At 48.4% G+C, this 17,447-nt stretch overlaps 1 protein-coding gene across 4 annotated transcripts in view; it reads left to right on the top strand.

Annotated features, from left to right (window-relative positions):
• LDB3 (LIM domain binding 3) overlaps nt 1-17,447 on the top strand; it is a 115,814-nt gene that overhangs the window by 39,038 nt on the left and 59,329 nt on the right. For all 4 annotated transcript variants that reach the window (XM_020994604.2, XM_020994602.2, XM_020994601.2 and 1 more), the window contains exons 4-6: nt 1,705-1,780; nt 14,650-14,672; nt 16,805-17,008. In XM_020994604.2, coding sequence (XP_020850263.1) covers nt 1,705-1,780; nt 14,650-14,672; nt 16,805-17,008 — 303 coding nt within the window. The remainder of the gene's footprint in view (nt 1-1,704; nt 1,781-14,649; nt 14,673-16,804; nt 17,009-17,447) is intronic.

Below are 17,447 nucleotides of genomic sequence, written 5' to 3'. Positions count from 1 at the left end.
GGGGATGACCAAGGGAAGCAGATGAGACAAGCCTCCACGGCCAGCATTCCTTCTGTCGAATAGGAAGGAAAACCTGAGATAATTCAGGGGCAGAGAAAGGGAGAGGCCAGACAGGGGATCCAGAGTTCATATTCCATCACCTTCACAACAGGGCATTTTATTCCTTTTAGTGAGTATACCGCCCAACAAAATATGGTCTTCTTTTCAGCTTGAAATGAGGCTCCAACCACTACACTGTGTCACCATGCCCTGTCTCTGCAACAGGTCAAGCTGACCCACTCATCTATCCTCAAACCCCAACCCTACTGGTCCTCTTTGTAATGGCATGGTCTGATCTGAGAAATTCCCACCTCCTCATTTTCTCCCTACACTTCATAACAACAGTGGTAACAGCCATAACAATAAGGCCAGGAATTAGGCCTGGAATCTCCCCGATGAGAACACTCCCTCTACCCATGCACATATTGGCATTCTCTCTTTAATTGACAACCTTAGACAGTTGCCTAGAACAATGGCGTCCAAGTGAAATAGAAACGGGGCCACTGACCATACATAAGGATCTCTTTTAGGTCACATATTGACTTAAAAAACCACACATTAGCGTTATCCGTTCTATTGTATTTTTATTAACTATTTCCCAATTACATTTTAATCTGGTTGAGACAGCCCTCCCATGGGGTTACGTGTTTGAGACCTCTGGCCTAGAGCACTGAGAAGCTAAGTAACTTACCTAGAGTCACACAGCTGGTACGTGTCAGAAGTGAGACTTAAGCTTTCCCTCTCCAAGGCTGATTGTACGCTACAGCTTTTCTTCTCCAGTATTATTGTTCTTGTTAGTAAGAATAGTAACAATACTGACAGCTGACATTAATGTGACATTAACATTCTTTGAGTTTCTGGGCTCAGAGCTTAGCTATTCAGGTCCTACCTTAGGATCACGATCTGAGTGTCATGGACGTGTCAGCTTTCTTTGTCTGTGGGTAGTCATTGGCACCGTGAAGTCCAAGAGGGACTTCTAGAGGCCACCACGTCCCTCCTCCTGCCTCTGAACTATCCTCATCTCATATTAGGGGTCAGAGAAGAAATAGCAGTCTTTCCTAGAGGCCAGGGGAGCCTCCCCCTGGTCCAAGGTCCCACTCTTACCTATGGGTTTCTGATGAAAACTGGGCCAGAAAGCTTGGTCACAAAGAGGAGAGGAGAAGATATATCTCCTTCTCTTCTTTGTGAAGGTGGAGGGCTATGGGTGGTGAATGCTGCCTATGCCATCAGAATTCTCTTGCTATATTGCATAATTTTGCTGAAACATTTTTCCTTTTTTTCCTTCTTTTTATAAGGACTGGTTCTCCCCTAAGGGGAGGTGCAGGAAGAGGGACACATTTGGAAATGTAGTTGGTATAAAGCAGATGAATTTAACAAACAATGTAATTAAATTTAAAGAGAACTGGGGAAACACATGTTTGGATGTGGATGATGTGGGAATTTGTTTTGCTCGAGTAAGGGTTTTGTTTTTCTTTTTTTCTTTTAAATTAAAGAGGGGTCAGGAGTGAGAAAGTAAATGAATATTAATTTAAAAAAAGCAAAGCAAAGCACTAGGTCAGAGTGTTCTGGGGAGGTGGGGTGAGGCTGGGGAAATAGCTCAGACTGCTTTGGGTTCTGCATGGAAGAATGATTCCCATTGTCACTTCGTTTCTGGTTTTTCCCTAGGTCAAAGCGCCCCATTTCCATCTCTACCTCAGCTCCTCGGATTGAGTCTCCAATGCCAGTGATTCCCCATCAGAAGGTATGTGACATTTGACTTCATGCCCCTTCTCTTTCCCTCTTTCCTGCATCAAAGTCCTTGCCTCTGTCTTATCTGCCTTCCGAGGATAAGGACCGGAGTCTAGTAGGGCAAGAAAAAAGAGGAAAGCACGCTTGAGACACAAGTAAATCAGGAAACAGCTGATGACAAAGTTTAGCCAGGATGGGGAACCTGTGGCCATAAGGCCACATGCAGCCTTCTAGGTCCTTGGGTGTGGCCTTTAGACTGAGTCTGTGCAGTTTGGATTCAAAGGGCTGCACTTGAGGACCTAGAGGGCCACATGTGGCCTCAAGGCCGCAGGTTCCCCCACCCCTGGTTTAGCCTGTTGGACCCTAGAAGAAAATGTAGGTGGGAGCTCTTTTAACCCCAAGAACAAACAAGTCTAACCTCATTCACCCCTCTCCCAGCCCAGATCCCAGATAAGACAGGAAGGCCCCCACTGATGCCTACCCAGGCATCCCCAGGTGGCTCAGTCACTGGTGTCCGAAGCCAGGAGTAGAAGGAGGAGGTATTCTGGACTTCTATGGGGAGCTGGTACTAATGGGCTTATATGACATTAAAAGATAAAGATGAGGAGGTCAGACCAGGAAATGGGTCTGCCTAGGGACAGGGATTCTCCTGCATGCCCCAGATAGGGTCTCTCTTAAACTTCTGACCATTTTCCCAGTGTGACTCCAGGCCTTTCTTGGGTGGCATTTGTAATACTCTGAGCTGTCCCTCTTCACCTGATACAGATGGGCTTCTGCCAGAGTTGTAGACCTAGAGAGGGGCTTTGGGTGCTCCCTCCCCACAGAAAAGAAGAGGCTCAGGTTGCCCCTGGCCCTAAGAGGGCATGGCTGTGCAGGCCATAGTACTATCCCCTTTGCTTCCTGGTTGTGATGTGGGTGTGTTGGAGAAATGGGCATGCAGGCTGCTTGAGTAGATAAGGAAGTACCGGTGGGGACCCGAGGAAATGGCCACCAGCCCTGTCTCACTTCCACTATGGTGCTTCCTCTGTCTCGTATCTCAAGCAGCAGAGCTACCTTGGCATTTCAAAGGTTCAGGGTATGGTTGGTGGGGAAAAGGGCCTAGAGAGGGGATTAGGTGGGGCTGGGACTCTGACTCCTATGTCAGCAGGGAAGGAGCCCAAGCTCCACTCTGGGAGATTGCTCACTGGGGCATCTGTGCGGGTGGACTACGCCTCTCTTCTGTTGTTCTCATAAAGTAGAAGTTGGGAGAAGGGGGCAGCCACAACCTCGAGTGGGAAGGGCATGGGGCCCTGCAGAGGAGGGTTCTAAGGTTGCTGAAGGTGTTTTGGACAATGTAGTAAGTAAGCAAAGGCGGGGTCTATTCCCTGTACTCCGGCTCCTTCTTCCCAATCGATCAGGAATTCCAAGCTGGAAGAGCCTTTTGCAGATGAGGAAAATAAAGCCTAGAACCCGAGTCTGGTCAGGACTTTCTCTGTTAAGCTGGTCCTTCTCCTGGCCAGGCAGAATTCTCCAGCACTCCTGGCCCCCAATTTCACTCCAACCTTAGCTTGATCATCTGTAAAATAAGGCAGGTTGGGAGAGGCAGTGTGGTCAAGTGGGCAGAACACTGGACTTGGAGTCAGGAGACCTGAGTTTGCATCCTGGCTCAAGCTGAAGACCCAAGAACTTGGTGTAGTGGACAAAGGGTTGGAGACCTGAGTTCAAATCCACTTATGATCTGAGACCCAGGGTGAGTCACTTAATCTGTCTTTGCCTTAGTTTCCCATCTATAAAATGAGGAGATTGGATTTGATGACCTCTAAGTTTCCTTCCACTTCTAAAACTATGATTCTATTACTTCATTTCATTGGGCCTCTATCTTCATAATAAAACGCAACTGTGGTACTAAATAATAACTCATATTTGTCTATCATTTAAAGTTTTCAAAATGTTCTGTCGAAACAACTCTTGTAAAAATAGTATTACCCCCATTGTTCAGATGAGGAAACTGAGGCTCTGATGGTTTAAATGACTTTGTCCTTGATCACACACACTGCTATTAAGTATTCACAGTGGAACTCAAAGTCAGCTTTCAGGCCCGAGGCTTCACCCATTAGACCACACTGTCTCTGAATGCTCTCAGAAGTTACTTTCAAGTTCTGGCATTCTGCAATTAGAAGACCTCAAAGCCCCCCCCCCCCCCCCCCCCCCCCCCCGCCTGTAGTTAAGTCCCAACAAAGGATGGAGAAAATGTCGCTTTCACCTGGCCAGGTGACCTGCAGGGCAGGATGGAAGGTCTGGGATGGGACTTTGAAATTCCTGACCTTGAGTTTGCCTTGTGGAAAGAGGGGAAGGAAGCCCAAAGGTGCGGTTGGGGCGCCCTCTGCAGGCCACACTAAGTGGATCAGGCCCTGAAACCTGGGTTTTAAGAAGGGAAGGGACAGAAAGTGAGAAGGTGTAGGCATGCCAGCTTGGGTGCAGCCCCCGGGCGTCAGCCTTGGGAAGACAGCTCAGCGTTGGGTGGAGTGGGGTTTTGGAGGGAGCCATCGGATTTCAGGTGGCTGTCAGTACTGAGCCACTCAACTGATGTCACTGGTCCTTGTGGGAAGCGTGGAAAGGGCTGCAAAGAATGACCCAGCTGATTCAGGGAGTGACAAGAGGACTAGACCCAGAGTCAAAAGACTTAGGTTCGAATCCTGGTCTGGCACTTACTATGGGTGTGGCCCTGGACAAGTCTGTACCTATCTCAGTGTCAGTTTCCTCATCTGCAAAATGGGGCCAGTAATACCTACTTTACCCATAAAGGTGTTGGGAGGAAATTGCTATGGATAAGGTATTATGGAAACAAGAGTTGACTTTTGACTTTATGCCAGGTCATTGTAGTGGAGGCAGTGGTGGGCATTGTACCGAGATGCTCGCCAAACTTTTTTTTTTCCTCAAAAATCTCTCTGCAGCAGATTGGAAGTCCTTGCTCCAAAAAAGCATGGGATTTCCTTAACATGACATCCCCCTTTCCCTAGGCTATTCCTGGGCTTCATTTGCATGTTGCCATAGTTACCAGGTACTTTCCCCCAAATCACTAAATCACAGAACCTCAATCTAATCTATACGGGAAAGGCAATCCTCCCTAAAACACCTTCCGAACAAATGGCTGTCCAGCTTTCACCTGAATACCTCCAGTGATGGGGAGCTCATCTCCTCATGAGGTGGCCCATTCCACCTTGGTACACTTCTAATTGTTAGGAATTTTTTTTCCTTTTATGAATCAAATTTTTTTTTTCTATCAGATCTCTTGGGTAAATGTCTTGTCCAAGATCATACAGATAGCAAGGATTAGAGCTAGGCCCTGAGCCCAAACGTCCAGACTTGAAGTCCAGCACTTAGCGAAAGTCAGGAAAGCACCTCAATTAGTTACCTGTTTTGTACCTACCCCATGGGAAGGAAAGTATAAGGGAAGTATAAGACGTGACCCCTGCCCCCAAGAAGCCACCAGACTCTTTAGGGATTCCTGCCTTCCTTGACAAAACAGCGAGCACCAGAAGACAATAGACTAGCCCATATGGCCTTGATCAAGTCACCAAGGCCCACTGGTCTTCGATTTCTTCATCAATTAAATGAGAAGATTCAGCAAGATGGCCTCCTAGGGTCCTCCAAGCTCTAGATCTGAGATCTTCTGACTCTAAGTACTGATTTGTGGGGAGCTCCTCTAGAAGTGCAAAGGGAAGGCGTCGAGAGGAAGTAGCAAGTCGAGTCAACAAACATTTATTAAGTGTTCGCAGTGGGTAGAATGCCAGTCCTGGAGTCAGGAAGATCTGAGTTCAAATCTGGCCTCAGACACTGTGTGATCCTGGGAAATCACTTACTCCCATTTACCTCAGTTTCCTCATCTGTAAAAATGATCTGGAGAAGGAAATGGAAAAACCACTCCAAGATCTCTGCCAAGAAAACCTCGGACGGGGTCACCAAGAGTCACACAGGACTAGAAAATGACTGAACAATGACAATGGGCCAGACATGCTAAGTGTCGGGAATGTAAACGCAAGCAGAGAGACAGTGCCTGTCCTCAAGGAGCTTGCATTCTAACAGGGAAAGACAATACAGAAAAGGAAACCGAGAAGTTGAGTGGGGCAGGATACAGAACGTGGGCAGGGCAGAGAAAATCCAGAGAGTTGGGAGTGCAGCCTAGAGAAAAACAAAGACATGGCTGCCCTGTGCAACCTCCTGAGGATGGAGGAACTAGTCAAAACCAGCAAAAGAGAGAATAGCTAACAAGGGGGGGGGGACCTGCCACCTCAAGGCCACATGTAGCCTTTTAACTGAGTTCAAGTTTTACAGAACAAATCCTTTTATGAAGAAGATTTGTTCTGTGAAGTTTGGATTCAGTCGAAGGGCCGTACTTGAGGACCCAGAGGGCCACATGTGGCCTTGAGGCTACAGGTGCCCCACTCCTGGCTAAGAGCTTCAGAAGGCAGAAGCAAAGAGCAGGCAGGACTTGGGATAGGTCTTGACAGAGAGATAGAAATTGACATATTTCAACGTCTGGAAACTAGGAGGACAGAAATTCTCCCAGTAAATCCTCAGGGCTAGGGCACAATTAGGGCTCCTTTCAAATCCTTGGCTTCAGGGTTCTTTTGACCTTTGCCCTTTTAAACTACAGTAAACTCAAACCCAAGACCTGCTGGAGCCCAAGCCCCCCACTACAGGATGCCCAAGCAGGAGCTGGGGCAGTAAAGAAGGCCAGACCTGATCACTGCCACGAAATTTCAGACTGATAATACCAGCTAATAATAGCTAGTATTCATACAGTGCCTACTATGTTCCAGTTGCTAAGTGTTTTACAATTATTATCTCATTTGATCCCTGGGAGGTAGGTGCTGTTATGATCTCCACTTCACAGATAGGGAAACTGAGGCAAATAGAGGCTAAGTGGCTTGCCCAGGGTCACAAAGCAGCCAATAAGTGGATGAACCTAGCTATTGCTCACTCCAGGCCCAGCACTCTATTCACTCGCTGCCCCAGGGCTATGTCCAGCTGACTAGAGAGATTCAAGAGCAGAATATCCCACGAGGCTGTGTTAGCTAGCCAGAATTTGGTCATCTGCTCTTCCCTCCAGGGACCCTCACTTCAAATAACTCATGAGCTCATGACAAACCTATTGTGGCTTGAACTCTACTGAGATTTCCAGACCAGACCTATGAATGGGCAGAGAACCAAGTAGCCCAGCTGCAAACCGGCTGCCTTGAAATGACCTTTTTCTAACTCTGTAATTAGGAGTTCTTTTACCTAAGGCAAAAACAGTTTGTGGGAGAAGGGGGCAGCATCATCCATGACAATCTGACTGTGGGTATAGTAAAGCCGGGAGTGAGGACAGCCCCCTACCCCGAGGGCGTCTGGCCCTAAAGGCATCAGGGCATCTTTGGTAGGCGCTTGCCAAAGGGTTACAGAGGGGAGATGGTGTCGGGAGAGGGGTACTGTGGTAATGGGACTCAGAGGTGGTGGCCTATGGTGCAGAATGGACCTTACAGGGATGATGGTCTTTAGGGGAGCAAGTATGTTCAACCCCACCTCCACGTTGACCCCTTGGATCAAAGCTGCATTGCTAGTCACTTCTCTGCCTTATTTTGCCCTTATTCTTAAGCATATATTCCCTCCCCAGGTACCAGAGCACAGAACCGCTGTCCTTGTTTGGTGGGGCCACAACTTCCCTAAGTCCCCTCCCTGGAAACCTGACGTAGGCCCATCTACCTCGCTGCTGGCCTCTTGGTCTATGAAGCCTGACCGGAGTGTTTGGCAGCTGCGCGAGAATCCCAGCAAGTCCTGCCTTTGACACTTACTCCCTGTGTGACCTTAGACAAATCTCTTAATCTCCCTGGGCCTCATTTTCCTAATCTGTATAATGATAGTGTTGGACTAATTGGCCTCTAAAATCCCTTCTATAGCCAGATCTAGCTGAGATCACTAGGAGGATCCCACTATGGACAACTCACTCGCCCTCCTTGCTCCGCACTCGTGGATCCTTAGGCGTGGGCTTAGCTGCACTTGATTTTTTCCAAAAGTGTTTCCTTGCTTCTTTATTCAGGTGCAAACCATCTCAGGGGATGTGAGGAGACACCCTGATTAGCAGCCTGTGGGGGCTGGAGTCAGGTAACATCCCACAAACAGCTTTTCTCTTCCAGGTTTTCCCTTGCTATGGGGATAAAATCTGAAAGCCACAAGCCTAAACAAAGGGGTCTGAGCACTGAGAGTGGGAGAGCAGCTGGGCTGTATACTACTGTCCCTTATATTACAGGTGGCCATGGCCACACTCATACTGGAGGAATGCTTGTCTCTCTCTGATGACTCTTTTTTTCTCTGCCCCCTCCCCCCCGCCCCTGCCCTCTTGCATGGTGGCTCCCTTGTTCCAGGACCCTGCTTCGGAGATGAATGGCAACTTGGCAGCTTTAAGCTCTATCCCCAGTGCCAAGGTGGGCCCCCCCACCCCAGGGGTGACCAATGGAACAGGCCTGGGGACTCTCAGCACCCGGGAGGTCTGCCAGACCTTTAGCTCCTCCTCCCAGGCCACCATCATCTCCTCCCACATGGTGACCTCGGAGCCTTCACCTCCAAGAGGGAGCCAAAGGTCGAAGGCAAATCCAGAGGCAACCTCTGACAGCCCGAGAGCCCCAAGGTACAAGTGGGCTCCAGGCAACAAAGACAGTATAACAACCCCATTGGCCTGTACTCGGCAGAAACGCTGAGGGACATGGCTGAGATGTATCAGCTCAGCCTCAGAGGGAAGGCTCCGGGTCCAGAAGCTCCAGGAGGGTAGGTAACCCAGCACGTACTCTGCTCTCCACCTGTCCAGTGACACCACCAGCCCTACCACTGCTTATCCCTAACCACACAAGGGAGCTCTGGGTCCTTGGTGCTCTGGCTAGCTCCTGCTGTATTGACTTTGAGAGGCAAGCGCTTTTGAATCCATCCAGCCCAATGGCATTCAAGTCAAACCAAGTGAAGAGGTGTTTACCAGTGCCTGCTACCAGCATGGTGCAGTGGACAGAAGTCTAGTCTTGGAATCAGGAGGGCCTGGATTCAAGACCATGCCAGCTCCGTATCCCCATACGTTACAGATGAGTTGCTACATCAGTAATTCCCATTACTGATAAAACCTGAGTCCCTTAAATCCTACCTCTGACACATATCGACTGTGTGACTTTAGACAAGTCACTACAAAGTGCTCTAGGCTGGAGGTGTCAAACTTGTGAGCAACCCGAACCAGATTAAAATGTAATTGGGAAACGTTTAACACAATAAGTAAAAATACAGTACAACATAGGTGATTTAACTTGTGGTTTTCTAAGACAATATGCAGCCCAGAAATCCTTTTCTATTTGAGTTTAATGTCTCTGCTTTAAGCAAGTTCCAAAGTTTGTAAATTGCAGAGATGCTGCTGCTGACCTTCTCTGGTAGGTGTGGCTTCCTCATCTGGGGAAATTCCCAGGGCTAGTCTCTACCCCTATGCCTAGCTATTGTATATACCAGCTGGACATGGGACAACCTCTCAGTGCTCCAGATAACTCTCTACCTGCATTGGTAGAGGGAGCCGATCACTGAGAACTCCCTAGACCAGTGTCTAGTTAAAATTTAAAAAATAAAATACCAACAAGGGAGAGTACCCTTCTGAGAAAAAATATAATCCAAAAGAGTAAACATAATACCAGGCCAACTCAAGCAAGGGTTCATGAGGAGAGTGAGGAAGGAACTCTCAACCTAACCACGGTCCAAATCAAAGTCAGCCCAGAGTAAGTCAAAGGAAAATGTTGTGAAGGGAGCTACCCTGGGCCTCAGTGAAAGGAGTCATCTAGGATAGCTCAGCTTAGGGGTACATATAGCTACCCCAGCTCCTTGCTCTGCTGTAGCAATGCTGTGGGCCCTCTGCATTAGCAAAAAAGGGGAAGGACACACGAAAACGCTTTGGGCTGGGGAAATGTCACAAGTCAAAACAGGCATAAGCATGAATATGACACATGTAGGGAGCCACGAAGAGAGAGACCTGGCTAGAGTGAAGGGCTCCTGTTGGGGTGTCGTGGGACATAAACCCCGAAAGGGAAGTTGGGCATAAGTTTTGGATGATATCCAAAGGAGCTCTGACTTAGCCTGACAAATTATCCCTTTTCTAAAAGCACCAGATTTGACCAAAGAGGTGGTGAAATACCAGTGTATATTGAAGAGGAAGGCTCAGATACACATCCTTAAGCCAGAAGGGGGAAGCGTGGTGGGTAATGTCTGGAGGAGAGGCGGCACGGGGTGGTGGACAGGACACTGGACTTAGAATGAGGAAAGCCTGAGTTCAAAGCCTGGGCAAGGCATCTAGCCTCTTGATGTCTCAACTTCCTCATGGGTAAAATGAGGGGGCTGGACTCAGTGGTCTCTAAGGTCTCTTCTAACTCTGAATCTGTGATCCCTATGAGGGACAGATGAGGCGTATGGTACTAGAGTAAACTAGAGCCCACCTGGCCAGAAGGAGGAATTGGATGATGAGTTGGGGCTTGGGTTATTTGAATATTGACTCCTGTTTTTTCTGTGCTAAGAGACTCTCAAAGACTCTTCTCTGGGCTGGAGCTGTGAATTGAGAGAAGGAATGAGAAGCTGTGGTGCCTGTGGAGATGACCATGGTCTGATGGATTACTGAAAGACCTTCTCTTCCCCTCTAGGGATTGGCTGGTTGGGTAGTGCCTAAGGAAACAACAGCATTCATGCCAGATTTTCTGTGGCCTTTGGTCCAAGGGTGTGTGCAAAGGGTTTTTGGTGTGCAAATTTGGAAGTTGATCTATACTTTGGGATTGGATTACTCTGATATTTGAATATGCTGGAACATCATGGGATTCACCACTTTTGAAATTCTTCCCTTTGCGGAAGGAGTCAATAAATAGCAAAACAAATAATTACCAGGGAATGGTGGCAGCTTCCTTCCTCACAACTCCATTCAAAGACACATCCACACATTCACCATGGGTAGATCTGGTGGGGAACTAGGGATGGTAGAATGGTAAGCCTACAAGGCCAGGTGGGCAACTCCCCCATCATGGGGGTGGACTGTGATGATAGAGTGGGAGATCCTTGTGAGTAAGGATTATTTCATCTATAGTATAGTAACCCCAGCCCTAGCATATAGTGTTTAATAACTGTTCATTGATTGGTTATTGGGAATGGGGGATATCTTGGGGTAGAAAATTCCTTTGGGGTCCATGAGAGAGCTCATTCTACATGTTTAGATGGGATCCATTCATCAACTAACAAGCATTTATTAAGTACCAACTATGGACCAGGCACTGTGCAAGGCAACGAATAAAACATTTCCAACTCACAAGGAACTTACTTGGGGAAAGCACCATCTTTGGAGTCAGAGGTGAAGGGATTGCATCCCTCCAGTGATGTGTCTGACCTGTGTGACCCCCAGCAAGACATTTACCCTTCCTAGGCTTCAGAATCAGTAACTGCTTCTCATTTCTATAGTTATGGAATCTTGCAAGTGACTAAGAAATTGGTATAAACGTGTCAGCTCTAACCTAGCCTTGAGCCTGATCCTGGCGACTCAGGTGAGGGAGGAGTCACACTGAGGTGGCACGGATAGCAGGATCTCCTCTCCAACGATCCAGAAACCTGCTTGACTCTTTCAGGGTGATAGGGGCAGGGTGAGGGGAGCAGATGTGCAGGCTGAGGCTCTAGCTGTGAGGAAGGGGCTTTGCTGCCTTTCTTTGGAGGTCAAAGTGCTGACCAAGTGTTTCCTGGATCAGATGCTCTATGCCCAGCGCATGCCTAAAATGGAAAAGGGGCCATAGCTCCTTCTTAAAATATCTCAGCTTGAGGATATTTTGGTCTCATCCAGGGTTCAGAGGGCAGATGGAAATTTCTTGACTCAGAGTGTCTGGGGACATATTAGGGGATTGGTGCCAGGAAGGGGATAGAACCATGGAGTTCGGCTCCCTGGTGATCAGATATCAAACAGAGCCGCCGATGTGATGTCAGCACCGGGGCCAAGGAAACTAGGTGGGACCTTGATTAGCAGTCACATTCCAAACAGCATGGATGGGCAGCTGGCCTTATCAGGCAAGGGCTGGCTCACTACACACAAGGGGTCAAGGCTTCAGCAAAACTAAGAAGGCACCAGTGTTCCTTGTTAGAATACCCTCTTTGCCATTCTTCATTTCTTTCCCCCTCCATGTTGCCCTCAACCTTCGTAATTCTTGCTAAATTAATTGATGCTGAGATGATGGAGTGACTTAGCCCTCCCAGGGAGGTTTGTACCATGAAAAAGGAGTCCAGAATGGACAGTAATGAATAATGAAGGACAAATCAAAGAAGGCAGCTTTGATTTAGTGGAAAGAGCCTATTTCCCCTTTTGGGGCCTCAACTTTCTCATTTGTAAAATAGGTGGTAGTAGGATACAAGTAGAAAGGGCTCTGACTTTGGAATCAGAGGCTCTGGGTTCAAATCTTCCCTCTGATGCTTTCTGCCTTTGCTCCCCTGGGCCTCATTGTCCTCTTCTGTAAAATGGAACAGAGTTGAATGTAGTGGCCTCTGGGGGCCCTCCCTGCTCCAGATATAGGAGCCTCTGGCCTTTGATCTACCTTGGCAGGTAGTGAGCTCCCCATTGCTAGCAGAGCTCAAGCAAAAGTTGCACGAGTACTGGTGGAGAGCATGACAGAAGCTTCTGGAAGGGCTTAGACTGGATGACTTTGATCTGAGAAGCTTATCCCCCCACCCCTCCCAACTCTATGATTCTAATCTCCGTAACAGTGACATGGGGGTGAAAGAGATATTTTAAGACAAACTCCAGATTGTACCATGGGCCAGCTCTGCTCTGACCAGGAACTGCTTCCCTTTTCAACCAAGTCTCTCTCTCTCTCTCTCTCTCTCTCTCTCTCTCTCTCTTCTCTCTCTCTCTCTCTCTCTGTCTCTCTCTCTCTCTCTGTCTGTCTGTCTCTCTCTCTCTGTCTCTGTCTCTCTCTGTCTCTCTCTCTGTCTCTCTCTCTCTCTCTCTCTGTCTCTCTCTCTCTCTCTCTCTCTCTCTCTCCTCTCTCTCTCTCTCTCTCTCTCTCTCTCTCCTGGCCTAGCCCATTGTCCCCATTGCCAAGATAGGAATGCAAGAAATATCCATGGAGTCTGGACAGAGGAGGCCTTACAAGCCCCCTTCCCCAAGTCTTCCCCCTCTTCTCTAGCTTTAAGATTCATCCCCATCCTAGCCCCCTCCCAGCCACAGCCATCTGAAGACACTAAGGAGTGGAAAGAGTACTGGATTTGAAGCCAGGGGACCTGGGTTCAAATCTCACTTCAGCTCCTGAGCACCTGTGTGATCCTGAAGTTATAGTGTCTCCAGGCCTCAGTTTTCTTATCTGTAAGATGAAAAGGTAGGACTAGACGATCTGCAAAGTCCTTCTGGCTCTCGGTCCTATCCACATAGAAAGATCCTTCCCAGGTCAGAAAGGGACCTCATCCACTGTGTGACCACAGGTGGCAGAGGAGGGGGAGGGGAGGGAGCCAAGCTTACCTGAGAAGACAGCAAGTCCCGAAGAGCCCTTCACATACTCAATGCATCCCTTGTGTTTCTGGAGGGACTTCTGACTTTGATTAAATGTCTTCTGTTTTGAACTAATGTGTCCTCCAGGTGATTAACTTTGAAAAGTCAGTTCATCAGTTGGAACCTCAAACTGTGGCTCTGAGTGGGTCCTGCCCCACAGAGCGCCTCAAACCCGAGGTGGGGAGAGGGGAAGCAGGAGGAGGGGAGGCAGCTTTTGGGGGCGCATTTATTGGCCCAGAGGCCTCAGGTCTGAGGAGTGAGGTTAGTGAGGTAGAGACAGACTGCTGGGGTGACCTCTCCTGGTCCTACTGTTTGCCCAGCCTCTGTTTGGGGAGGAAAGACAGTGACGCTGGGAGGGAGGGGGTTGGGGAACTCCTCCAGGATGCAGGATGGGACCAAGAAGCCCACCGTATGGTAACTTCCCATTTTAACTCATTATTCTTGCTAAACAGGCACTAGGCCCAGCGATTTCTACCTTCTAACTGGAATATGGGTCCTGGTGCCTTAGGGAAAAGCCTAGCTATCCTTGCCCTAGTTAGGGTTCTGGACCTGGGGTCAAATCCCACCTCTTATCAGCTCTATGGCAAAGGCCTAGTCACTCAGCCTCTCAGAAACTCAGTTTCCTCACCTGGAAAGTGGGCCTCATATTTGTCATACCAGCCTTGCAGGGTTGTTGTGAGGACAGACATCTAATGAGATAATGTCTGTAAAGTTGGATGTAAACTAAGTGCTATAGAGATGTGAGTGGTCTATAGCTCCCATGGCTTCCTCTGAGATCTTGGATGCTCAGGGTGGGGAACCTCCCTTGTTGAAACATCTCTGGAACGGCCTTCTAAAGGTCTTACAGGTATGGGGATGGGGTAGAGGTGGGGTATTTGATCTATCTAGATAGATATTAAATAGACCAAGCAGATATTCCTTCCCCTCACCTCATGACCCTGGGCCCAGTGAAGGCCTATGAGAGCTGGCCTAGGTTCCCTGCTAGCCACCCCCCCCCAAACCCCACCCCAGAGTTGTCGATCCTTCTTTGTCCAGCGGACTAAGCGATAGGGCTTTCTCTAGGGATAAGCGGGACAGGACTATTTGAAGAGGGAGAGATGAAGACTCTGTCCTCACACGTCACAATGTCTCCGGCCCCTAGACCAATTTTCCATCGACACTCAGGAATAAAACCTGAGGGTCTAGTACCAGCCAAGGCCTAGAATCATGCTTGGCTTCTGGGCCTCATTCTGAAGCTCCCTGGGGTTTCTGGACTCAGTCTCTCTCTGTTGCAGTGATCATTCCACAATTGACTTAGATCCTACTCTGATTTCTCTGTTTCTTCTGTCTATTCTTTTTCCCAGGTTATAGTCAACTCTCCTGCCAAGTTAGTATCTAATTGAAGTGTGTGTATACGAAAGCATGTGTACATATGGCTCTGTGCACGTGAAAACCTGTGTATATACATCGGTGGTATTTGCATGTCTCTATGTGACAAAATTGTTCAAGAATATGTACCCATGTGTGGGCAAACATGCGTTTGTGTAACTGTGTGTGTACTGCATACACAGTACAGGCACACAAATAGACACAAACACATGTATATGCATACTCACATGGAAACACACATGTCCATGTATGCATATATACTATGACCTATCCATACACACGTGTACATATTCTCAGTTATACATTTATAGACACACTCACATAATGTGTACATTTCTCTTTACTCACATAGACATATACACACCACACAAATAGATACGCACTCACTTTCACATATGTATATATATATATATGATTTACATTTAAAGCATTCATAGGCTCTCATGCATACACATACACATATACTATGCACTTTTTAAACACAGGCATACCTGCCTTCATACACACACATATTCCCATTCACTCTCCTGTATATACATATACATATTCTTAGACACGTGTGAATGTATTTCTACGTGTGATAGGAAAGGTGTGAGTCACAGTGTTCTGTGTGGAGTAGGAGGGTGGCTCGCATGGGACTGTGTTTCTTGCCATGTTTCTGCCATGCCCAGCTGGCTTCAAGAGTGGGCTGCTGTCCATATCACTGAACATGTCATTGGCTATCTTTGTTGGGTCCCTCTCCCCTCTCCCCAAAGGGGCTCCATCTTCCCTTAGCCCCTCACCTAAATTTCCTCTTCTCAGAGTCAGGCCTTCTTTCTTCTGGCTTCTTGAAGTCAGACCAGCTCACTCATTCCAGAAATCCTGTCCCTTTCATGGATTCTTGGCCAAGTTGTACTGCATTTACCCAAATGTCTGCCTCCCACAAAGTCAGCTATCCCCAGGTACATGACCTTCAAACATCAGAGTCTGGGCTCCTGGGGGAGGAGCTCCAGGTACAAGCCACCCTTATGGAGCACATAGGTCATCCCCAGACCACAAACCAGGGAACCACACTGGGCCTTCTGGAGAATAAAAGCCAGGGGATCTGGCCTTTGTGAAAGTGGGGCTGGACTCAGCTGCTTGCTGCCTGCTACATGAATAGGGGCTTTGCTCTGATTTGGACAGAGGGTCCCTGCCTGAGAAACAAGAAAGGTCTCCAGAAGGAGCCAAGAGAAATACAACAAACCCCTCCCTGAAGTTCATGGCTAAACTATTGCACCGTCAAGAGACTCTCAGATGGCAGAGAATGCTGAGGGACTGAAGATCAGGGCCACTCCCACTGAGGAGAGTGGAACCCCCATTTCTCCAATGCAGGACATGGCAGGGATGCTCTTTGCTTCTGGGCCTTGGATGGCATGGATTGGGCTGAGTCTGTCTGCTCTTCTGTCTGTCTGTCTGTCACTCCATGAGGGGTCCTTGTTCTCTTCCTCATTCTGCCCCATCCCTGATGCCAGGTCTGTGCAAAGTGAGATATCTGACAGAGCCCTACGGGCATAGGAACTCTATGGGCACTCCCAGCTTCCCTGGGCTTGTCACACGAGGCAGTCCAGTTCATTCTAGGACAATGAGGGAGGCCCTTGGGAGTTATTGGCATTCCAGGCTTCCTTCCACTGGAATCAAGCTAAGAAGGCCTGTGACAGCCATGGCAGTCACCTTTTTCCTAGGCAAGTCTAACCCCAAGGTAGAGCCAACTCAATGCAATTGAATTCACAAGCATTTCTTAAATGCCTACTGTGTGTCAGGCACCATGGCAGGAGCTGGACATACATTCTATTAAGATGCCCTCACTCTGCTGTGAGAAGTTGGGCAGCCTCTCCCCTCCCCCCTTCCTCAGTCTGACCCTGTTCTATGATCCAGCCTGCTTAGTTGACCCATTATCACTTAGTCCAGGTGCCTTTGCTTTGTAAGATATCTCTCGTCAGCTGGCTCAGTACCCTTTCTTTGATTTTCTATCTAATGCTAGATCCTCTGTCCTTCCTTGTTTTCTTATTTCCTCCTTCCTTTCTTCTTTGCCTCCTGTTCTCTGCCTACCTCCCACCCCCTTTGTCACTCCCTACCCCTGTGTTCTCTCCTCCCTTCTCCTACCCCCAGCGCGGACTACCAGGAACGCTTCAATCCCAATGCCTTGAAGGACTCTGCCCTGTCAACTCACAAGCCCATCGAGGTGAAAGGGCTTGGGGGCAAGGCCACCATCATCCATGCCCAGTACAACACGCCCATCAGCATGTACTCACAGGATGCCATCATGGATGCCATCGCTGGCCAGGCCCAAGCTCAGGGCAGCGAGTTCAGCGGGTAAGATCCTGATCCCCAGGCTGTGCCTGTGCCTGGGTGGGGGCACCTGTCCCCTTTCCTGGCCTAAGATCCTCCTACTGCACCTTTTCTGGAACAGGCCTCAAAGACCTTGTGCCTGAAGGCACTGGAAGGGCCCTCTGAGGCTACATATCATCTTATAGGTGAGGAAACAGACCCAGGAAGGTTAAGTCATTTGAGCAAGGTCACATCTGTTTCTAGTAAAGTCAGGGGGAGCTACAGAATTCACACTCAGGAAACATGCCTGGCAAAGGGGACACAGGAAGGAACACAAGTGGGTCAGCACAATATGCTTAAAAATACAGGACAACCACAGAGGCCAGATTAAAGGAACCAGTTGCAAGCCCAAATACCACTGGGGCAATGTTGTCTTGACCTTTTCATCCATGCCACAAACAGCATCTTACTACAGAACCAGCGA

Source organism: Phascolarctos cinereus, unplaced genomic scaffold (assembly GCF_003287225.1).
Source record: "Phascolarctos cinereus isolate Bilbo 61053 unplaced genomic scaffold, phaCin_HiC Scaffold_3;HRSCAF=262, whole genome shotgun sequence".
NCBI lineage: Eukaryota > Metazoa > Chordata > Mammalia > Diprotodontia > Phascolarctidae > Phascolarctos > Phascolarctos cinereus.
Note: the sequence above shows the minus strand (reverse complement) of the source record. Positions and strands in the feature narration are given on the sequence as shown.